Source organism: Somniosus microcephalus, chromosome 18 (assembly GCF_052327205.1).
Source record: "Somniosus microcephalus isolate GS21.2 chromosome 18, FLI_Smic_1.0, whole genome shotgun sequence".
Taxonomy (NCBI): Eukaryota; Metazoa; Chordata; class Chondrichthyes; order Squaliformes; family Somniosidae; genus Somniosus; species Somniosus microcephalus.
The window spans coordinates 50,934,881-50,959,176 of NC_141004.1; the positions used below are offsets into that span (position 1 = coordinate 50,934,881).

The 24,296-nt window shown below is 42.5% G+C and overlaps 1 protein-coding gene across 2 annotated transcripts in view; it reads right to left on the reverse strand.

Annotated features, from left to right (window-relative positions):
* The window catches only part of LOC147105267 (protein phosphatase 1 regulatory subunit 12A-like), a 287,064-nt gene that overhangs the window by 7,432 nt on the left and 255,336 nt on the right, over positions 1-24,296 (reverse strand). For both annotated transcript variants that reach the window (XM_086011450.1, XM_086011451.1), the window contains 5 exons: positions 23,249-23,265; positions 22,341-22,488; positions 18,996-19,100; positions 18,836-18,886; positions 17,919-17,969 (listed from right to left, as the gene is read on the reverse strand). In XM_086011450.1, coding sequence (XP_085867576.1) covers positions 17,919-17,969; positions 18,836-18,886; positions 18,996-19,100; positions 22,341-22,488; positions 23,249-23,265 — 372 coding nt within the window. The remainder of the gene's footprint in view (positions 1-17,918; positions 17,970-18,835; positions 18,887-18,995; positions 19,101-22,340; positions 22,489-23,248; positions 23,266-24,296) is intronic.

Sequence of the window (24,296 nt, forward strand, 5' to 3'; positions counted from 1 at the left end):
AGTCAGTCCAAAAAAAGACTTTTCTTTAAAAAAAAAAGTGCAGGAGGGCAATACTAGAATGTGGCAGCACTAGGACAGCTTATCTCACCAAGACAGCATGTAAAATGTAGATAACTACAGCATTTGATTCTAATAACTAGAAATGAGTTTACTGCTTAAAATGACTTAGGATTTGAAAAGCTGTAATTAAACCTCTTTTTAGATACAGAAGAAACCTCAGCTGTGTGTACGGTATAACGGCTGGGAATAAAATATGGGTCAGTAATTTAACATGGATGCAAGGCAATGCAGAAAAAAATATGACCAAAAAGCATCAATATTGAAAAAATGGCTTTACTTAAAATGGCATTATTGAATTCAAAAGAGCATGTTAAAACAGGGATTCAGCATCTGAATTCTTTATACATCACTAGTATGAACTGAAGTCACTAGCATGAATTTTTAAAAAGTACTTCCTTTGGAGAGAAATTTGATGCCTAACATAATAAAAGACTCCTTCCTTTTATTTATCACCTCCACTTTCAGGTCCTTCCAAAACATATATCATTCTTCTGGTGAGTGTCAGAGAGCATGTGATCGATACTGTAACTGATTACCAGGTGCACTAGAGAAATGCTCACTTGAACTTTTCCTCTCTACTTCTCTAAAACAAATAATCAACTTTCTCCTGTATCCTGAATCCAAAAAAAAAAAAAAATTCTTTCATTAGTACGTCAACTTTCAGCCGTAACCCCAGGGCTGTCTGAAACCCAAATCTCTTGACAGTCCATGAATTGAGTTCACTACTTTAAAAAAAAAAGTATTCTATGCAAGAGAAACACAATGCCTATTATATTAAAAAGCTCCTTTCCTTTGTCATTTTCTCCTCCAGCTTTAGGTCCTCTAAACCACCTCACCAACTCTCTCCTTAACAAATCTCCTCACAAGTTGTCTTTGACCTTTTGGCCACCCTTCTCTAGCTCTTCCTTCTTGGCTTGGCGCCCATTTTCTCTACTCATCCGTGAAGCACTGAGACATTTATTTTATATTAGAGATGTATAAAAATGACATTTGATGATGACAGGGCAATCCAGGAAGTTCAAAATTCCAGCAGCATTTTTGGGTTACAGGTGACCAGCCTTATGGTTCTCAATATGTTCCTTTTAAAAGAAAATAAGAGATATCCTAGCAAGATTAGGTACAACGCCAGTCAGAAGTACAATAAAGCTCCATTTTTTCTACTCCAAAGTGTTTTAATCCGCAACCTCAAGTGTAATTCCTATGTACAGATGTGGTATTTTTATTTCCACATTAGAGCAGAGAGAGACAGAAAAGGGGAGAAATTTATATATAATATAAACGTATGATGGATGTTGAGAGCTGTATCCAGCAAGATGTGGCTTGACCTTCAGATAACTCATTTCACTTAGAGGATTTTCACAGCCACCAGAGAGACAGCTTGATCCCAACAGTCCATGCCAGATTTAGGGGGAGAAATTCAGTGGGCTGCGCCACCAGTTAGCACCTAAAGAGGGCACTCAGTGGCTTTAGCGCCACTGGCCACGCCTCCCGCGATATTTAGCTGGGGCGCTAATGGCGGCGTTAGCCTGTTACGCTGCGCCGCCACCGATGACGTCATCGGTGTGCGCAGCGCCCCGATCGTGATATTGGGCAGCGACCGCCTCTGTAGCGCCGCTCGCTAACCGCGCCCGGTTCACAGGGCCTACCTGTGGCGGCAGTGGCGCAAATTAAGGTGGAGGTGCGGGGTGGCCGTTTTTTCCGGCGGCCGCCTGCCAGCACCTCCGTCCCCAGCCTCCTGTTCTCCCCCCGCGGCATTGCCGGCTGTTTCCCGAGAGCCCGGCACTTCTCCTCGGTGCCGGGCTCTTTTGCCGGCACTCGCGATCGCTCATCGCGCTGGTGCAGGCCCCGCCCCCTTAAGAATGGGAGGAAGACCTGCAGTACCGCAGTGCGCCGTGCCGCAGTGTGTGGCGCTGTGCTATTCAGTTTCAGCACCCTAAGAGGGACGCGGAGCGCCTCGAGCCTCGCCCCGTGTCCCTCAAGCTGAATTTCCGGCGATCGCTGTTGCTCCGATCGCAGCGCAAAATCTGGCGCCCAGGCGAGCTTGGTGCCCCGTTTGCGGCTCAACCCAATTTCTCCCCCCTAGTCTCAGGTCACAGAGGTGAAAGTATATTGTTCTAAATCCATCATGCCACTCAGCACCCAATTATTATTGAAATTACTGATGCGATAAACAATTATCCACATATAATGAATGAATAATCCTTATATGCTCTACAACATGGCAGATTAATAAAGTTACACAAACGCAACAATTTCTGGGATATTTACCTTCTCTGTCACCAAAAAGTAGTTTTCAGTGCACACACCATAATGCTGAAACAAACCCCAACATCACAGCAATAACAATACTCACAATGTCTGGAGTGCTTTTACTACATTAACCCCATACTACTAAAATCAAACTAAAAATATTGAAATAATAAGCAGGTCTCCCAGATTGGCTAACTCTACTACATTGTTAAGATGCCTAACCTATGACCAAATCTACTCCTCTAAATAGGCAAATCCTTTGTAAACTTTGGTTTAATGACAAATTTTGCGGCGGCAAAACCATTTTTCCATCAGTAATGAAGGTTGCAATCTGCTGTGTGACAAACACATGCTACACTTTTGCATACACTAGGAAATCTCCCATGTTGTTGCTCATTGTAAGTTAGAGGATGCAGACGGACAGGACATTATACCATGTAACATACAAGGCTAAATTCTTCTGCTAGGCATAGCTGAGTATCACTTTAAGGCTAAAGTCTAATGGATCTAAAGACCAAATGAGAATTCATGCACAGGTCGATTAAGAGGCTGGAGACGTTATGGAGAGTTTGCGAACATTCCAAATGACTGCCTGTTTGTTTATGAAAGTAGACATCTCTGAAACAAGTTATTTTGCTGGTGGATCCTCAGGGCTGGATATGGTAGACCAACAGAATAATGTTGTCTTGTGAACAATGTAAAACGCATATTACAAAGCACAATGCTGCATGTTGGAGGATCAACACACAAGGTCATAGAGTATCATCTTGTCAAATCTGCTTCTCCATTCTGCTCCAATTCTGAAAAATATTGCGCATTGACACACTGAGCAAAGACTGGAGCTTTTCTTTGTAAAGCAGGCTGCCCACATGTTCTCTCAGCAGTGATGTAAAAAGACTACTGAGCACTTGGTTTGAGTATAAAACAAGGCTTTAATCAACTGTTTCACAACCATGAGATTCTAGTTACATCACTATTTCCTGGTTAGAAAAACGTCCTGAACAAGTTGGGCCCATGCCCGAGTATTTATACGCCTTGGACGGCGCCACCAGCTGGCCGTCCAGTGTTATTTCATGAGTCATTTCTTCATGAATGATAAGATTCATGACATTCTTCCCGCCTGAAAGATTTGGAAGTCTGACGACTTCCTTCTAGCGGATTAGGATTAGGCGGACCACGAATAGCCGTAGTCTTTTAGATCTTTGTTTGTGGCTGGAAGGCACGTCTTGGTCCCTGGGTCGCTTGGTCCGTACTAGTAGATCCACAGGTTCCGTGTCGCCTTGATCGACTCGAGGGAGACTGGGGAGATCGTGACTCCGGGTGCGGGTCCCCACAGGCACAGAGTTGACTTCATCTTGCTTGGTAGCCGGGGATTGACCGGCGTCCTGGCTTCGAGTGGCCATCCCATGGGGAGCGCTCGGCTCCCCGAGTTGTTCCGGTGGAGTAGCCGGCAGATCCCTTGATGTCCCAGGTAGGGAGTCATCCTCAAAGGAGCGCAGAGTGTCGGCATCATTACTGTGGGTCCCTCTATCAGTTGGGTCCGTGGGACCGGTTGGACAGGGAGCCAGATCTCGGAGTGAAACGATGGACTCCCGGCCATCAGGGTACCGCACATGCGCGTATGTGGGATTAACGTCTGTTAGTTCCACCTCGTCGACGAGGGGATTGTTTTTGGAAGATCGGACGAATCTTCGGAGCAGCACGGGGCCGGGAGCTGCCAACCATGACGGTAGGGACGTCCCATGAGTGGAGCGACGCTGGAACCTGAAGAATCGCTCGCGAGGAGTGATATTGGTGAATGTAGAAAGAAGAGACCTGATGGAATGCAACGCGTCAGGGAGCACAGTTTCCCACTGCTGGTCTGGTAGATTGCGTGACCTCAGTGCAAGACGAACAGCGTTCCAAATGATAGCGTTGTATCTCTCAACCTACCGATGGGATGATACGGTGTCGTTTTACTTATGGCGATTCCCCGTTGGGAAAGATAACTTTTGAGTTCGCTTGACATGAAGGAGGCACCCCGATCAGAGTGGATGAAATTGGCCGTATCGCAAAGGGAAAAGACCTGATCGAGGCATTTGATCACTGTGGAAGTAAGCATATTGGGACAGGGGAAAGCGTGAATATTCGTCTGCCATAGTAAGTACAGTTAGTAGGTGTTTCGTGTTGAAGGCGGCAATGGCCCTTTAAAGTCAATGCTGAGTCGCTGCATAGCGTGTATGAGCGAGCCATCCGATGGACGGAAGAATTGCGGTTTTAATTCCGCACAGATTCTACAGGTGGAGCAAGTTCTTTTCACATCTTCCGTAGAAAATGGGAGATTTTTAGATCGCACAAAGTGCAACATACGGGTAACGCCAGGATGGCATAAGTCAGTATGAAGATCCGCAAGAGTCGAAGTTGACATAGAAGAGCAGAATGCACACGTGAGGGTATCTGGGGCCACATTCTCTTTGCCGGGTCGATAATGTATGGTGTAGCCAAAGGTGGCCAATTCCATCCTCCAGAGTTGTATTTTGTTATTCTTGATCTTAGTGCGTTTCTGGTTATCCAGCAGAAAGGCCACGGAGCACTGATTGGTTATAAGCATGAAATGGCAACGAGCGAGAAAATGACTCCATTTACGTACTGCTTCGATGATAGCCGTAGCTGTAGTGTATGTACCTTTTTGTACTTCTCCTGTGGAGATTTCTTGCTGCTGGTTTTCTTCCCTGACCTGCAGACTCTTGCTATGTGTCCTGCTTTTCCACACTGTCTGCACACTTGGTCCTTGAACCAACAATCCTTCTGGTCGTGTGTTGTTCTGCCGCAGCGATAACACTTCCCTGCTCCATATGACATTGCATTGGTGCCATATTCTTGCGGTCTCCGTTGTATCTCTGCAGCGCCCCGTGTGGCTGCTTCGTGTGATACTGCCATGCTGAAAGCCTTGTCCAGGGTAAGATCCTTTTCTGATAGAAGCCGTTTCTGGGTTCCTTCACTTTGAAGCCCACACACAAACTTGTCCCTTAACGTATCTGCTAGTCCCGTTCCAAACTGGCAGTGTTTCGATAGCTTGCGCAGTTCCGTTAAATACTCAGCATTAATTTCGTCTTTATGCTGGTTCCTTTTGTGGAACTTAAATCATTCTGCTATCAGCAGCGGTGTTGGGTTTAAGTGGTCCTGTAGGATTTCCACTATGCTTTCGAAATCCTTATCCACCGGCTTCTCTGGGGTTACTAGGTTTCGCAGTAAGCCATACGTTTTTGCACCCATGGAATTCAACAAAACCAGTGCTTTCCTGCCATCTGGCACTTCATTCGCCTTGCAGTACACCTCAATGCGTTCCACATATGTTGCCCAATCTTCGACTTCATTGTCGAACGCTGTGACACTGCCACTCTTCGGCATCCCTGGGTGTGGTTAGACTGGCTCAAAATGGCGTCTCCCGTGCTTTCCTTTCTTCCCGCGCTCGCCCTTCATCTCCGCTGCGGCTTCAAAAATGGCGTCTCCCGCGCTCTCCCTTCTCCGCGGCTCCCGCGCTTCCTTTCTTTCCCCGCGGACGCTGCTCAGCCCTTGAGCCCTGGCTGCGCTCTGCGCGTTCTCCTGTGCGCCTCTCGTTGCCGCCGCTCGGTCCTGAACCCCGGCTGTGGTTTACCCTCTCTTTTTGTTTTCCGTCGACGCCGCTCGGTCTTCAACCCCCGGCTGTGCCCTGTGCGCTTTACCCTCTCTCTTACCCCGTCGACGCTGCTCGGCCTTTTCTGTGCCGTCGGTCGGCTCCAGCCGCCGCTGTCTGGGAAGGGTCTGCGCTGTACCTGTTGCTGGATCGTCGTGGCTGGAGAACCAAGCCCAGCTCTCAACAGCCTCCCCTGCGATGTTCACTCTCTGCCGGATGACTGGGCGATTGCTCGTGGTCGACGCCCGTGCTTCTGGCCTCCAGGAGCGAATCCCTGGGAGGAAATGCAGAGTCGCAGGTAGATTCGAATCGACCCCGTTGCCACTGTTAAATCCGTGAATCTTAAAGTATGGTGTTCTTCAATAACTAGACGGAGACTGCAGATTAACAATCAACAGGTGTTTACTGGATGAGGGTAGTCTAAAGACTAACAGTACAGATGCCTGCTCAAGGCTTATATACAGGTGTGGTCACTGCCGGTACTACAGTATACAGGAGCTGTAAAAGTAGTTCTCTCTTAAAGGTACATACACTACAGTAGCCTCCTTCACGACAGGAGGATAATGGAGCTCGCTACCCTGCAAAGTTCTGGACAGAAGTGCAACGGGTCGACCACCTTGATTCAAGGTAGCCGAGATCGCCACCTCCGATGCATCGCACTGGACCACGAAAGGAAGATTTTCATCGATGGAACGAAGCGTGGCTTTTTCCAGTTGTCGCTGGAGGAGGTTGAAAGCTGAAATAGCTGTTGCCTCCAACGGAAATGACTTTGCGTGAAGCAGAGGCTGGATTTTGTCGGAGAAGTGGGGTATCCACTTCGCATAATAGGCAAACATGCCGAGTGCCCGACGAAGAGAGCCGAGATTCGTAGGTGGAGGGAGCTCCTGAAGCGGACGAAGTCGCTCTGGATCCGGTTTGATGACACCGTTGCTCACCCAGTAGCCAAGGATGTTGACTGATGGTACTGATTTCACAGATTTGGACTCATTAAGGTTAAGTTGCGATGACGGAGAATGTCAACATTTCTGGAGGTTGGCATCATGCTCCTTCTGGTCATGACCAGCAATGGTGATATTATCCAGATATGGAAAAGTGTCCGTTAAGTTCTCCTGTTTGACTAGGCTATCCATTGCCCATTGAAAGACGGCCACCCCGTTGGTGACAAAACTGATAAAGCTGACCATTGGCCTCAAAGGCCGTATACTTTTTGTCAGAGTCCTTTAACGGTACGCGCTCTTTAAATCAAAAGTTGAAAATACCTTGATTGATTACTACGTCGGAGTTCCCTTCTACAGTTGAAGTCGTAGCTGGCTGTTCCCGAAATTACTCAGAGAGTGGAGCCAATACATAGTTGATTAAATTGATGTAAAAAAACTACTGAGCACTTGGTTTGAGTATAAAACAAGGCTTTAATCAACTGTTTCACAACCATGAGATTCTAGTTACATCACTAGTTCCTGGTTAGAAAAACGTCCTGAACAAGCTGGGCCCACGCCCGAGTATTTATACTCCTTGGACGGCGCCGCCAGCTGGCCGCCCAGTGTTATTTCACGAGTCATTTCTTCATGAATGATAAGATTCATGACAAGCAGCACACAAATAAGACCTGGCATAACAGACAAAGAAAGATTCAAGGGTGTACATCTCAATATAGTTCCTCATGTTAGCAGACAGCAAATAAAAACCTCCCAATTTACTGCTAATTAGAAAGAATTTCACTCTCAGGACTGTCAAAATAGGAAATGGAAATGGCACACTTGTGCATCAGGGATTATTGTTGAGGTTGAGGTTAGATTACGTGGTTTGGTGCAGTATCATCAGTTTGCATGCAACTGTGCTACATCTGACCTGGGAGTGTTGATGCTGCCATTTAATATGGAAAAGTGTTCCATTTCCCAGCAATAGCATTCCTTAGTTGGTGAGCACAAAAAACTGATCATCTTTCTTTTAAAAAAAGGGGCTTTTAAACCTAATAAACTTCAGGGTAAAAACTTTCAAGTTTGTGAAAATATGATAAAGACAACTCTGAAGTGCACTAGACAAAATGTACAGAACAATCTTTAAAGCTCTGCAGGATTAGAGTTTTCTCATGGGGACTTAAAAAGACTTCAAAAAGGCACCGCAGTATGTACAGCTATATACTTCACAGCAGTTAAAATGTCAAACCCACATAATGGATGCAGATGTTCTCAATCTGCACTACATTTCTGGATTCAATTCTTACTATCTTGAAGCCTACTCAGATTCTCGCTTTAGACATGAAGAGTTTGAAAGATAATGATTGAAGTTTCTGATGGGCCTCATTGGGTTACTTTAAAGACCATTTATTTCTATATACATTTTTTAAATCAGTAAAATAAAGAAACTGTAAACACTTAGGAAAAAAAAGCCCCACAGCATTTTTTATGGGTTACATTTTTATAAATTCATGACAAAATATTGCAGTATGTATTAGTAACCTTGCGTTCTGCTCAGAACAGCTGAAATCACATGGATGAAATTCAAAATTATACCAAAAAATGAAAAGGAACACAAGCTCTAGTTGCAAACAGATCAGACTTCAGTAAAGAAAAAGAACATAAAACTATAAATAGGGATCTGATAAAAAGCACCTGAAACACAAAAAAACCCTTGAATTTCTATAGCGCCTTTCACGACCACCGGACGTCCCTAAGCATTTTACAGCTAATTGAATACTTTAAGTGTAGTCACTGTTTTAATGTAGAAAACGCTGCAGCCAATTTGTGCACAGCAAGCTCCCACAAATAACAATGTGATAATGACCAGATAATCTGTTTTAGTGATGTTGATTAAGGGATCAAAGAGTCCTGTGAGTTTGGGTAAGTGTGAGAGTTCTTTAATTGTTATTTCTCTTTAAATCATTCTTGATAAGATTACTTAAGCAGTTTAAGTAAAGGGGAAAAGTTAAATATTTGGGATTCTGTTGGTTTAAGAAGAGTAAAACAAGGTTACACTGCAGTAGGAGTAAATTGGCACAGCAGGCAGTGGAAACCGGAAACCAGTTTTCTAACCAATCAGCAGGGGTGACTCAGTTGGCTGTAAACAAACAAACAGTATAAAAAGACCAGTCCAAGTGCGAGCAAGCACCGAGTGTGAGTCATCAAAGAGTGCTGTGAGTTTGGGCAAGTGGGGTGTTAGGTGCTCTTTTCAAACTTTAACTCTGTGGGTTGTAGTTAATAAGGCCTTTCTGGTGCAGAGTGACTGTTGGTAAACCATTTAACTGGTGTAACTAGAGGGATTGATTTAATTTAAATCCAATTAATTAAAGGGGATACTAGCATCTAAAATCGGGCAGAGGGTGTCCATAACTAACAAAAAATTAAATTAATTACATAGAATGGAGCAGGTGATGTGTTACTGTTGCGAGATGTGGGAGCCGGTGAACCCCATTGAGGCTCACGGTGATTACGTCTGTGACAAGTGTCTGCTGCTACAGGAACTCCAGCTCCGTGTTGATGAGCTGGAGTCTGAGCTTCAGACACTGCGACACATCAGGGAGGGGGAGAAGTACCTGGACTCGGTGTATCAGGAGGTGGTCACACCTATGAAGTTAATTAATTCAGATGTAGCCCATGATCAGGGACAGGACGGTGTGACTACGAGTGAGGCAGGTACGGGGATCCAGGAGGTAGAGCTGGAGGAGCCGCAGCCCTTGCTCTTGTCCAACAGGTTCGAGGTTCTTACTCCCTGTGGGGACAGGAGCAGGGACTGCAGGGAGGATGAGCAACCTGGCCACAGCACCATGGAACAGGGGGCCATTCAAGAGGGGGGAGTAAATAGAAATGATGTAGAGGTAGGGGATAGTATTATTAGGGGGATAGATAGAGTTGTCTGCAGCCGAGAGCGAGAGTCCCGAAGGCTGTGTTGCCTACCCGGTGCCAGGGTTAAGGACATCTCCTCTGGGCTGGAAAGAAACTTACAGTGGGAGGGGGTGGATCCAGTTGTCGTGGTCCATGTTGGTACAAACGACGTAGATAGGACTAGGAAGCCGGTTCTGTTAAAGGAGTATGAGTAGCTAGGGGTCAAATTAAAAAACAGAACCTCAAGGGTAATAATCTCTGGATTATTACCTGAGCCACGAGCGAATTTGGCTAGGACAAATAAAATTAGAGAGTTAAATGCGTGGCTCAAAGACTGGTGTGGGAGAAATGGGTTTTGCTTCCTGGGACACTGGCACCAGTACTGGGGCAGGAGGGAGCTGTTCCGTTGGGACGGGCTTCACTTGGCCAGTGCTGGGACTAGAGTCCTGGCGGATCATATAACTAGGGCTGTAGAGAGGGCTTTAAACTAACTAGTGGGGGGGGGAGGTTCCTAGAGAACAAATAATAAAAATGACAAGAGAGGAGGTCATAGACTTAGGTAGCAGTGGGGAAATTAAAAACCAAAGCGTGTCAGGAAGGGGCAGAAGGTATGGAGTAAAAGGCAAAGTAATAAAAAGGGCAAAAGCAGGAACTAAGTGTCACAAAACATATTTGAAAGTTCTCTATCTGAATGCACGTAGCATTCGTAACAAAATAGACGAGTTAATGGCACAAATATGGGTATGATCTTGTGGCCATTACAGAAACATGGCTGCAGGGTGACAATGCCTGGGAATTAAACATACCAGGTTATTTAACGATCAGGAAGGACAGGCAGGAAGGAAGGGGAGGTGGGGTGGCTATGTTAATAAAGGAAGGAATCACTGTAATACAGAGAAATGATATTGGGTCAAAAGATCAGGATAATGAAACAGTTTGGGTGGAGATAAGGAATAAGGGGAAAAAAACACTAGTGGGCGTAGTCTATAGGCCTCCGAACAGTGGCAACTCTGTTGGATGGAGTATCAATCAGGAAATAGTTGAGGCTTGTAATAAGGGAACAGCTATAATTATGGGGGATTTTAACTATCATATTAATTGGACAAATCAAATTGGGCAGGGCTGCCTTGAGGATGAGTTCATTGAGTGTATTAGGGATGGGTTTCTTGAGCAGTATGTAACTGAACCGACCAGGGGGCAAGCAACCTTAGATCTGGTCCTGTGTAACGAGACAGGATTAATTAAATATGTCCTAGTAAAGGATCCCCTTGGAATGAATGACCATAACATGGTTGAATTCCATATTCAATTAGAGGGCGAGAAGGTTGGATCTCAAACAAGCGTGCTAAGCTTGAATAAAGGAGACTATGAAGGTATGAGAGCGGAATTGAGTAGAGTGGATTGAGAAAATAGATTAAAGGGTAAGACGATACATGATCAGTGGTGTACATTTAAGGAGTTATTTTACAACTTCCAAAAAATATATATTCCACCGAGAAGAAAAGGGTGTAAAAGAAAAGACAGCCATCCGTGGCTAAGTAAAGAAATTAAGGATAGTATTCGACTAAAAACAAGGGCATATAAGGTAGCCAAATCTAGTGGGAGGATAGAGGATTGGGAAAACTTTAAAAGACAGCAAAAAATAACAAAAAGATTGATTAAGAAAGGGAAGATAGATTATGAAAGTAAATTAGCAAAAAATATAAAAACAGATAGTAAGAGTTTTTATAGTTATATAAAAAGAAAAAGGGTGGCTAAAGTAAATGTTGGTCCCTTAGAGGATGAGATCAGGAAATTAATGGTGGGAAATATGGAGGTGGCAAAAACACTATGAATATTTTGGACCAGTCTTTACAGTAGAGGACACTAAGAATATCCCAACACTGGACAAACAGGGGGCTATGGGGGGGGGGGGGGGGGGGGGGAGGAGCTAAACACGATCAAAATCACTAAGGAAGTGGTACTCGGTAAAATAATGGGACTCAAGGCGGATAAATCACCTGGACCTGATGGCTTACATCCTAGGGTCTTGAGGGAAGTGGCGGTAGGGATTGTGGATGCATTGATAATAATTTTCCAAAACTCCCTGGACTCAGCAAAGGTCCCGGCAGACTGGAAAACTGCTAATGTAACACCCTTATTTAAAAAGGGCAGTAGACAGAAGGCTGGAAACTATAGACCGGTTAGCCTAACATCTGTGGTAGGTAAAATTTTAGAGTCCATTATTAAGGAGACAGTAACAGGACATTTGGATAATCATAATTTAATAGGACAAAGTCAGCATGGTTTTATGAAGGGGAAGTCATGTTTGACAAATTTGCTGGAGTTCTTTGAGGAAGTAACATATAGGGTGGATAAAGGGGAACCAGTGGACGTAGTGTATTTAGACTTCCAAAAGGCATTTGACAAGGTGCCACACAAAAGATTATTGCTTAAGATAAAAAATCACGGGATTGGGGGTAATATTCTGGCATGGATAGAGGATTGGCTATCTAACAGAAGGCAGAGAGTTGGGATAAGTGGTTCATTCTCAGACTGGGAATCAGTAACTAGTGGTGTTCCGCAGGGGTCAGTGCTGGGTCCCCAACTCTTTACAATCTATATTAACGATTTGGAGGAGGGGACCGAGTGTAACATATCAAAGTTTGCAGATGATACTAAGATGGGAGGGAAAGTAGTGAGTGAGGAGGACATAAAAAACTTGCAAGGGGACATAGGCAGGCTAAGTAAGTGGGCAGAGATTTGGCAGATGGAATACAATACTGGAAAGTGTGAGGTTATGCACTTTGGCAGGAAAAATCGTAGAACAAGTTATTATCTTAATGGCAAGAAACTGGAAAGTACTGAAGTACAAAGGGATCTGGGGGTCCTGGTGCACGAAACTCAAAAGGTTAGTATGCAGGTGCAGCAAGTGATTAAGAAGGCCAATGGAATGTTGGCTTTCATTGCTAGGGGGATAGAATATAAAAATAGGGAGGTATTGCTTCAGTTGTACAAGGTATTGGTGAGACCGCACCTGGAATACTGCGTACAGTTTTGGTGTCCATACTTAAGAAAGGACATACTTGCTCTCGAGTCAGTACAAAGAAGGTTCACTCAGTTAATCCCGGGGATGAGGGGATGGACATATGAGGAGAAGTTGAGTAGCTTGGGACTCTACTCATTGGAGTTCAGAAGAATGAGAGGCGATCTTGTTGAAACATATAAGATTGTGAAGGGGTTGGATCGGGTGGATGCGGGGAGGATGTTCCCGATGATGGGTGAAACTAGAACTAGGGGGCATAGTCTTAGAATAAGGGGCTGCTCTTTCAAAACTGAGATGAGGAGGAACTACTTCACTCAGAGGGTGGTAGGTCCATGGAATATGCTGCCCCAAAAAGCTGTAGAAGCTACATCATGACATAAATTTAAAACAGAAATAGACAGTTTCCTAGAAGTAAAGGGAATTAAGGGTTACGGGGAGCGGGCAGGAATTTGGACATGAGTCTAGGTTCGGATCGGACATGGCCCTGTGTCTAATTCTGTTAGATTCAGGAGATGGTTCTGTGATAGTAGATTGGCGGTTAGGATCAGATCAGCCATGATCTTATTGAATGGCGGAGCAGGCTCGAGGGGCTGATTGGCCTACTCCTGCTCCTATTTCTTATGTTCTTATACATATTGGCCAGGGCATCGGGGATAACTTCCCTGCTCTTCTTCAAAAAAGTGCCATGGGATCTTTTATGCCCACCTAAGGAAGCAGACGGGGCCTCAGTTTAACGTCTCATCCGAAAGACGGCACCTCCAACAGCGCAGCACTCCCTCAGCACTGAACTGGCGTGTCGGCTTAGATTTTGTGCTCAAGTCTCTGGAGTGGGACTTGAACCCACAACCTTCTGACTCAGAGGCGAGAGTGCTGACACTGTCAAGCATGAAAAAGCAGATATCAACTCACATGTATGGCGCCATCCACACCAGTGTGATAGTAAAGCCATACAAGCACTCATTAGGGCTTTGTTCGCTACTTAATTTTATTTTGCCATTATCGCAGTGAGATCTCTCAACACTGTGGAGTCGAACACTTTCACTGTTGACATCAAGGACCTGCAGGCCAGTATGTAGAATAGTCTGGGCTACATTTTAATCGGGGTTCAAGGAGTGAAAGACAGTAAATAATACAAGTTATTTGTTTTTTTCTTTAGAAGCCAATTAACTGGTGAAATTTTCTGGTGTAATTAAATACTAATCTGTGAAAAGAAAGTTCCTTCCAGAAGGGTCTTTACATGATCAAAGGAAAATCGAAATTGCATTTGGTGACAAGTTAATTTATAAAATAAGCTATGCACTTGGGCAATGATAAGGCGACTGATTACATTTGGAATGGCCTCTATTATTTTTAACCAGAATTAGCAATGAATGTCAAATAGGTTAGGAAAAATCTTCATATAGTAACAACTGTTAAACCTCAGATCCCACCAAAGCAATTTATATCTCAGTCTACAGGAAACTTTCGTTTATCCGGAGGTTAAATGTCCGGAAAGCTCTATCTACCGGCAAAATTCAGGAGTCGGTTCAGATAATTTTTTTTCTTTTCGTTGCTTCTTTTCTCCAGTCCTGGCTCTGCAAGCGTCTCTGTAGCTAAGCAACAGCTTCAGCTAGACGCTTGCAAGCTGTGCCGACTGTTTTGAAGCTGTTGCTAAGCAACAGGGTTTGTTGCTTCACATGGAGCTCGGAGCTCCATATGTTTTAACATTAGCGCTGGTTTCTACGGCAGTTTTGATCCAACGGCACCAGCTCGGTCCCGTCGCTGCCAGATACCAGAAAGTTTCCTGTACTTGGCTTTGGAGAATGCAAACTGCCACTGAAGCTGGGTTTAAAAGTCTTTTCATACCATCATACTATTCACTTCAATAGTCAAGTTCATCTGTGAGTTGGTTTCTGAAGATTGCATTTGAAAACCTTGTTTGAGAGAATGTTAAAACACTTCCTGCTTTTCCAAAGAGTTTTCTTGTGATTAAATGCTCTGGCAGCTCCTTTTCATTAAAATTAGCTCTCGACACTAAGTGTACTACCAACTAAGGAGAAACTACTTTTACGCAGGAAGTTGCAAATTGTGGACAAACAAAAAATTTTCCATGGTTGAATTTTGTGTCAAAAAATACCACTATATTTTTATATCTCTGCAAAGAGAGTTTTGGGAGTAAGAACACAAGTTGTATTATGCAGGAGGAAGCAGAGATGATAACAGGGTTACCCGGTGTTTACAAAGGTGGTCATTCTTTGGATTTACATTTCCATTATGTGGAAGATTCATCAATATCAACCATTTATGACCAGGTTTTAAAAGGCAAGCTTAGTGGCACTGCAGATTACTGCACTATACTGACCTGATAGGGCAGAGACACCTGTGGTCTCAATTCCCAACCTGGCAAGTTCATAACTGTATTTAGGTCTTCAGTTGGAAGTGGCAAGCAGAAGATACTTGCTTCTCATAATTAAGGTTGAAATAACTGGGGAGGAAAATAAATTACCTCAGTTCCTCCAGTTACTAATAGTGTAGGCCTCAGGGTGGCCAGGAAAAGGGGTTGGGGAAAGCAGAATGTTTTTTAAAAATGTGGTTGGAAAAATAAACAGTTCTAATTGCACAATTCTCAATAGATTACACTGTGATTTAAGGCAAAGGTTTCAATGCAAAGGCTGCAGTGCAACATACTTCATGTCAGAGGTTTCTGGTAAGTACACTGTCAATGCTGGAGTTGAAAAATGATGTAAACCAGACATTGCCTTGTTTCAAATAGCACGTGCAAAGTGAAAAAGGACAGAGAGAGCAGACAAACGGAAACACCTGTTTGGATATGGAAGGAAGGAGGTGGCATAAAGTGGGGGAGGGGGAGGGGAAGGTTACAAGTTCACAATCTCAGGCTGCTCAGAAGACCCAGAGGGTTTGTCAATCCCCTATTTTCAGCCAGCAGATGCTCATTTAATTGCCTCAGTGTATGATTTGGCTTTATTTAGTGAAGGTTCTACCGTGAACAGAATATAGGAATGACAAAGGAAACAAAACATGCAACAAGAATGAAAAGTGGATAGTGTAAAAAGAAAAAGTGAGGGAAAAGATGCAAAAATTAAACCTTTTAAACTCAGCTTTTCCCACAAAGCTTTATAACCCAAATCCAAGGACCTTGAGCCATATTTTACTACCTTACCAAAAAGCAGTCATCCACAAAATGTCAAACTGCACAAACAATTATTGCAAAATTCTGCAAACTATTCCAACAGCACTGCAAACTTAACATCCAGATATGGTCATTTTACTTCCCTAGCTTTAGAATGTTGTCATGCACTTCCCCAAATGCACTGATGCTTGTATTTCTAGATAATTAATGACTAACACACAAATTGAAAATAGGCAGATGGCAGTACACTAATTAGTAAACCAAGGGAGATAATGATCAGATTCAAAAAGGGAAATACTATCCTGCTATGAAAACGGACAAAGAGAAAAAAAAAATCAAGCTTGACTAACAGTAACTACATATACCATCTATTATTTTTAATATGGTTATTTAAAATACATTGGTATGGATTTTGCATATTTTTCCAATAATTTTAGATTGACAATTATTCTTTTATCACTATTCAGTAACATCTATATCAATATTCTTTTTTTCTTCCCCGACTGAAGTACCAAGAACGTGGCTCGCAGAACTGTCAATGGCACTATAATCTGCCACCAGGAGCAGAAGAGCAGGCTAGGCAAGCTCAAGGAGATGGCCACACGAGTGGGTAGTGGAATCAACGTGGAGCGTTACACTGATGCAGGCAAGGAAATCAGCCACAGGGGAGGTTATGTAAGGTTATGCTCCACACAAAACTGATCGTAATTTGTCAATCTCAAGGATTGGAAAAATATTGCAAAGAAATTAGTCACAGGAAGTATTGGAGGTGCTCTAGCATTGAGTTTAATTCATACTATATCTGACCTGGAAATGCTTGATGCCGACATAGGCATTTCAAGTAAGAGCTTGGAATGAGGTTTAAACTTTGGCAATTACATACGCTGTGCTTACTACCTGGACATGAAGGCCACTAACCCTCCTTGTTAACGAGAACTGGGGGACTGTCTCATACCACCTCATAGGAAAGATAACATTAAATGGCCAGGAACTCTAGCCTTGAGACACAAGTCTTCAATTATAAGCTATTGTAGGAACGGAGGTTCCTAACTAAATAATTCAGCTCAACTCGATGGATTAAAAGACTGGAATTTAATAACAACGAAGTTTGCTGGATGTTACAAGGAGGAAATCAAAACACGTTCGTTCAAGATGCCAGGTAGTCGAAGACTGCTGGAAAGTTCTCTAAGCTGACGTCATGACGTCCCCACGTTCTTCGCGCCACTGGCGGTCACGTGATCGGCGTCATGACGTCACCACGCAGGATAAAGGCAAACACACACTGTAAAGGTAACAATCAGTTTAAAGGTGCAGTCCCTGGCTGCACTATAATACAATTAAGGGGATTATACTAAAGTACACTGAGTCTCTTGTGGCTCCTCCACACTATGCACAAATTGTATTGCCAAACTACACTTTAAAAAAAAAAATACAAGTTAGGCAATATACAGGGCTTCGATATGCTGAATTGCCTCATCTTACCCCCTCTCTATTGCAGTATTGGTTGAAGTGCTCAGTCGCAAGAGCATCAAGAAAAGTAAGGAATGAGTAATGGCCATTCGGCTGATTCCTCACTCATGAAATGGGTATGTTTTTTCTGGGTTTTGCGTTGGGAACAATACTTACTACTGTTGCACAATAGAAGAAAGGACTTTCTCACTAGTCTGTTGGAGTCTCTGCTAAATGTTGAAAATTCTTAAAGGGGGAACCATTCCTGTTATTTCCTAGTGAGACTAGCTATCTCCATGTAATGGCATTGCATTGAGGAATTCAATTAGCTTAATGGGAGAAGCTCAATTTTCAGGAATCTAGATTGAGAAAAGTCGTCAATACACCTTAATAGATGGTCAAAATGCATAATAGCACACGTCATCAATATTGAAGTATTACACTCTTCATGTAACCCTTGCTCTCAGGGGATTACATTATGTGCTCTCATGTAATTCATGTTTGTATAATAAAGAAACCACATCATACCTTTAGCTCTTCCTCCATTTCAGAAACTTTCCTTTCCAAAGCACGTTTTTCCTGTAACAGGCCAATTACACTTTATATTAGATCAACAAGATAGACAAGTATTTCCAGCCGTAACTTTTTAAATGCATGCTTTGTTCCAATTTTCATCCTTGTGCTCTTGAGGCCAATACGCAGTTGTTAGCAAGTTAATTGATCGTGGCAGTCATCACAGTTGACTGATGGGGAACAGTCGGACAGCATTCAGTAGGTAATCGATCCCAGAGGGTCCTTACTTTCTTTGTGCCCTTCAGCAAGGCCCACAGCAGGTGCGCAATCCGCTGGGCCTAACGGATGCAAGCTGGCAGAAGTCACAGGGTAGCCCAGAAATATGTCCCTCCATCCCATCCCACTGAGCAATCACCCAACTGGGATCTCTGACAATAAGCAAATAGTGTGATGACCCAGCACATCTGGATTCTGCCCCAAATTGCAGCCCCCCCTGCTGGGATCATAACACACTTCCTCTCTGCTGCCCCCCCAATTCTGGGTCCTAAATCTTATCACATATGCACAAATTAAAACTTCCGTATTGCTTGCTTTTTCCAAAATGTTTTTGTAGCAAATTGTACAGTAATAAAGGGAAGGATTTGTAATAATTCACATTATTGCCTCGGTCATGTTCAATATAAAGCTCAGAACATTGAGGGACTGTAGAAATCAAGGAGTGATCTGGCTTTTTTCCACCAACAATAAAGCTGTTCTTACAGCACAGGTTGACCAGCTGTTACCATTACTATTAGAAGGGTAATGTAAAGTATCTGGTAAACAGTTTTTAATTGGGAATTTAAATTGCAGCTAAGCCAAACAAAAATGAGGAGGTTTTTGCCACGACAATTTGTGCATGCTTAGAAATTTTGGGGAAAAAATACTGAACGTACCCTTTTCTCCATCTCCAGCATTGAAGACTTATCAGAAATCCGTTCTTGTTTCTGAAATGGACAAATATCTATATTAATTTATGCTGAATTACCAACAGGGGTTTTCTACATCACAGGATTTAAGATTTAAAAAAAGCTTTTCATGAAAATCTCTCTGAACCTGTGTAGCTTTCTCCAGCTGCGCTTTTACTTCAGCGACTTCAAGCTGTGCATCTTGCAGTTTGGCTTTAAGTTTCTCATTTTCAGTCAAGGCCTCTTCATATAACTTTAAAACAAAATCAATAATCAAACAGCTATATATTCTGAATTTCAATTTAAGGAGCAAATTTTATCTTCATATACTCCATTTTAACACTCAGTATTTGAATTGCATTTTCTTGTAAAACGTAAAGCTTGTAATTTTAATTGTTTTAAAAGGTAATAAGGTGGAAGGGCTACTTTTAATATGAAGTACTTTCTTCCCACCCAGCCTATGATTAGTGCAGGCTTAGGTTTAAACCTTGTTACGTACAGAAAACATTCACTGGTAAGTATTGAGAACACAGCCACCCTTGTCTAGTAAAGATTTAGAAAGTGAATTATGGCTCCTAATCAGCTTGCACACATGAAAACCTGACAATCTCCCTTTATTGACAAGAATGCAGTAGAGTTGGATCTGTGTTGTAGACATAATTAAAAATGGCATCCTGCTTGGAATACGCGATTTGTGCCGAGATCATGCTCAAACATTCAAATATTCACTGTTGGTTTGTAAAAATGATTTCATGGCCTTCATGTGGGAGGGCGAGGGCGATATAGAAAAAGAGGAAAAAGAGAATGGCTGCACATAAATATTCACTTTTTGTACGTTTTTTTTTAATGCCTGGAGGATATACAGTCGAGCAGGTGTTTCCGAGCAATGCTATAAGAGAGCAATGACAATCATTACCTGAATGGATCACTTTATGGGTCATGCCCATTTAAAGTTCTCTAACTATTCCGAGCACTTCTTCCACTGGTCTGTTTTTTAAACCTTAAGCCATTTGGGGTGATTTATATTTGTCTACAGACAGTGGAATGCTCAGCAAATTCGACTCTTGTTACTATAAATGGAGTTAAAGGAGCAATTAAACTTAAGATGAAGCTAACACAAACCACAAAGCTATTGAAATTATATATGTATACTTGTGCAGTAAAATAAATGGTTTAAATTACTTTCAGGCTTCTATAAAGATTCCCAAAATTCAGAACGCTTTTCCTGTTCTGACAATTTAGCTACCCATAAATTATTAGGGAACAGTCTTGCAAAAGATTCTCATGATTTTATTCCTTCACTTCATTTTTGCAGTATATTCTCAATGTACTTAGTTAATACTAGTAACCACATATAAAGTGGGTTATGTTGCCCTTTCACCTCATGGGATTTGGTTTCAAATTCAACCCATGCAGGATTAAAGTTTCACCTTCCTAGTGACCAAGACCTAAATGTCCATTCTCAATCCTGTTCACAGAGAACAAAAAATGCCCATGTCTCCACTGCTCATGGTGAGAATTTGATTTTCCATGAATTGGCTTCTAAATATTCAAGATATTCCCAGAGTTATTCCTGACCCGCTGCCACTCTGGTACAATATAGGATGCTTTGTTCAGGTACAAGTCAAGTCAAATATGGTTGCTTTTTAAATAGCAGCAATGTAGAAAATGCTGTAGGCCAGCAAAGTTTCAGTACAAAATTAGACATCTTCCAAGCCTTGCAACAAAGATACTTTCTGACAATAATAATGAGACAAAAGTATGCAGAGGTACCTTACACAGGTAGTCACTTAGAACATGCTAGAAAGCAATTCAGAACAAAGCAGCAAGACGCTTTCAAAATTAAGAGATTGCAAAATTAAAATCAACATGGATTGGAGCACCACAATAATCAAGGCTTCTCACCGGTTAAATACACCTCAACATTCCTGCTTTCTTATTCGAAGTACTCCGAAATGGTTAATTTCATAACATAGGGCCTGCAAATTTCTAGCACTGTATTCAAATCCCCCCATGGGCTCACCCCTCCCTATGTTTGTAATCTCCTCCAGCCCCACAACCTTCCACGATATCTGCACTCCTCTAATTCTGGTCTCGAGCATCCCCGATTTCAGTCGCTCCACCATTGGTGGCCGTGCCTTCAACTGCCAAGGTCTGAAGCTCTGGAATTCCCTCCCTAAACCACTCTGCCCCTCTACCTCTCTTTCCTTCTTTAAGATGCTCCTTAAAACCTACCTCTTTGACCATCTGCCCTAATATAAGTACGATAGCAAAATACTGCAGATGCTGGAAATCCCAACCACTATAGGGTTCCCCTTGTCCTCACCTTTCACCCCACCAGCCTCCACATTCAACGGATCATCCTCCGCCATTTCCGCTCCCTCCAAAGTGATATTTAGCTTCTTTTGTTCCCTCCCCAGCCCTGCCTTTCGATCTATTTCATTTCCTTTCCAGTTTTGAAAAAGGGTTCGACCCGAAACATCGACTCTAATTTCTCTCCACGGATGTTGCCTGGCCTGCTGAGTTTTTCCAGCATTTTCTGTTGCCCTAATATAAGGCTCGGTGTCAAATTTTGCTTTATAATGCTCCAGTGAAGCACCTTGGGAGTTTTACTATTTAAAGGTGCTATATAAATACAAGTTGTTGTTGTAAAATGGATTTCCCAATGTAGTGCATTCTTTGCTGTGCATTAACATACACGTCATAAAGCACGTGAGGGGACCTGTCCTCATCAGTTTCTTGCTGATAATTTGGTCTTCCAGTGAGTAAACTTTCCTTGTGTTTCGTTCCAAGTCATTTGTCAGCATTACCAAATTGATTATCTGAGGTATTTCTGTAAAACTTATAAATGGTTTGTCACATTTTTGATTAATTTTGTTGCAAATTCTTCGAAATTCCCACATTTGTTGGAGGTGGGGAATCAAAATGTGCTGCCTTGTAAATGGGAGATGGAACCAAGCTGTGAAAACCATACAACCGTTCGAAAATCAGAGCAGTGTTCTGACATAAGAGGACTCTGTACGACATTTACTCTATCACACACGGGCGATACAGTTACTGAAATAAGTTCTGCTCTCTGGCATGGTCTGCAACATTGGTGGAAATGCACAAATCAATCATTGTACAGAAAAAAAACATAGCAAAAGGATAATACAGCAGGAATATTCAGCAAGATGCAATTTTATAATTTTTAATGATGCATGAAACTAGGGAAAATTTAGATTTATGGAATGTAGCACTCCCACTGTAAATCTCAACTTCACAAAAAACTCCATAGCTGGAAAGAGTGAGATAGAGCCTGCGGGTGAGAGAGTGTGCAAGGACAAAGAGCAAGGCCAAGATCAGGAAAAAGAGCTTCTTTTTCCAGATATAAAGCTGTCAGATTTATACCTGGAAAAAGAGCTTCTTTTTCCAGATATAAAGCTGTCAGATTTATACCCAAAAGTCAAAAAAATTAAGAATCTGACTTCAAGAATCCCCCATCATTATCTACCTTCTTGTAATCCTTTATGCTGTCTTCCTGCTCTGGTTTACTAAGGGATGACAGTCGATTCTCCCTGCGTGTGTAGGAACTGGTTCGACTCAACAACCGGTCACTATAACTGTCAGCTGATGAGGTATTTGATGATCCTGAATCCAATCTAAAAGTAAAAGCCACAAGTACACCCAAGTTACAGACCAAAACGCACAATGAAGCTGGCTAGCTGCTATATTTTAATACAGCTGTAAATCAAATGTCCATATTAAGCAATGTTAAAACCGTAGCCTTTCAGAACAGATAACCGATTCAGAAAGTACATTATGAAGTTTCATTATTGTATATACAATGAATGAATGCATTATTTTAGGAACTCTTCTTGTGATCAGCCAAATATTTCAGATTTGTACAGAAGTTTATACAAGCAAACAAATGCAGAATTATTGACCCAGCAGCACAATTTACAGCTAGTCCCAAAACATTCAGTGCCAAGACAATCCATGCATTTTGCAGTGCTTCCCATTTAATTTTAAATGATCATACCGAAAGCAATACATGAAAATCCAGTTGGTTCATGTTTTTAGACAAAAGCTCTGAATCTTGTCAAACATTTTATTAACAGATGCTATTGGTAACAATTTTTAATGAGCTATAAAGATGCTGTGACCAACTGTAGCGATTACTCGTCATTTCTCTAATTAAACAAAATGACGCATTAAATTTTTTTTTTTTTTTTTTTAAACAGATGACAAAAATTATTACGGTCAACAAATCTGCCTTTAATTGCGTAGGTAACTAACAAATATTATTGTTCACAAAGCATGTAGAAGAAAGTAGTTGATGACTGATAAAATAAAAACTAAGCCATTTTATTTACAGACAGCAACGAATGCAGCACTTGCACGAAATGGCAATGTTCTTACCTGCTGAGTCGATCATGCTGAAAAATAAAAAACAAACACTTAGTACATTCACGAGCATTTCTAAACAATCTATTGAAGAATTAGGATTAGTAATATTGGGGTGTAAATATATAAACATTACTGTGTGAGAGAACAGTTTCAATCTATGCCCACATATTGTGTGGATAAAAAAAAAGTGAATGGCCCAGAAATTTGGGTCGGGGGCTTCCCGCGGGTGCAAGCCCCCGACCTGCACTTACCTTGCGCGCCGGCCGTTGAGCTGTGGGCCCCCATGGAATTCCGATCCGGGGCCTGCTCCAGCTGCCGGCGCGCAGTGCTTGCGTATCCCAGGGGCGCAGTTAGTTTGATGCGTCCCCTGGGATCACGTGGGCCATGGAGAGCCAATCGGAGCAGGGAATGCTCCATTCATAAGTCTGACCGGAAGTGCTGTCAAACTTAGAAATACTACCGGCCCCTCCTTCTTACATCACTAAATCTTCAAATAAATTTAAAAAAAACACATTTTTTAAATAAACTATAAATTACATGAAATAACTATTTTAGAGAATAATTAAAATTTTTAGAAAAAAATAATTTTATTTTCTAACGGGGCTAAAAATAAACTTACCTTGCTTTAAAGTATTTAAAAATAATAAACCTGTGGAAAAAATGTTTTAATTTTAATTAATTCACCACTTACCTTGTAAAAAGCAGGCCTTACGCCTGCTTTTTACATGTCTAACTTCTGCAGACTTACCTTCCCGGGAAAACCTGTAAAAAAAAACGAAGTTCGATGCACACATGCAGCCTCCCCCGCACACGCGTTCGACCTCAACCTCTTCGTTCAGGGGAACGGAAGTGCCGGTTTCCCACGCATGCGCAGTGCATGCAGGAAACCGACACTTCCATTGGGCCTACGGGTGAGTACCCCGTGCGTACTCACCCGTGGAGACCCGAATTTCTGGGCCAATATCTTTTTTTTATTCGTTTGGCAAGGCCAGCATTTATTGCCTATCCCGAATTGCCCTTGAGAAGATGGTGGTGAGCCTCTTGAACTGCTGCAGTCAGT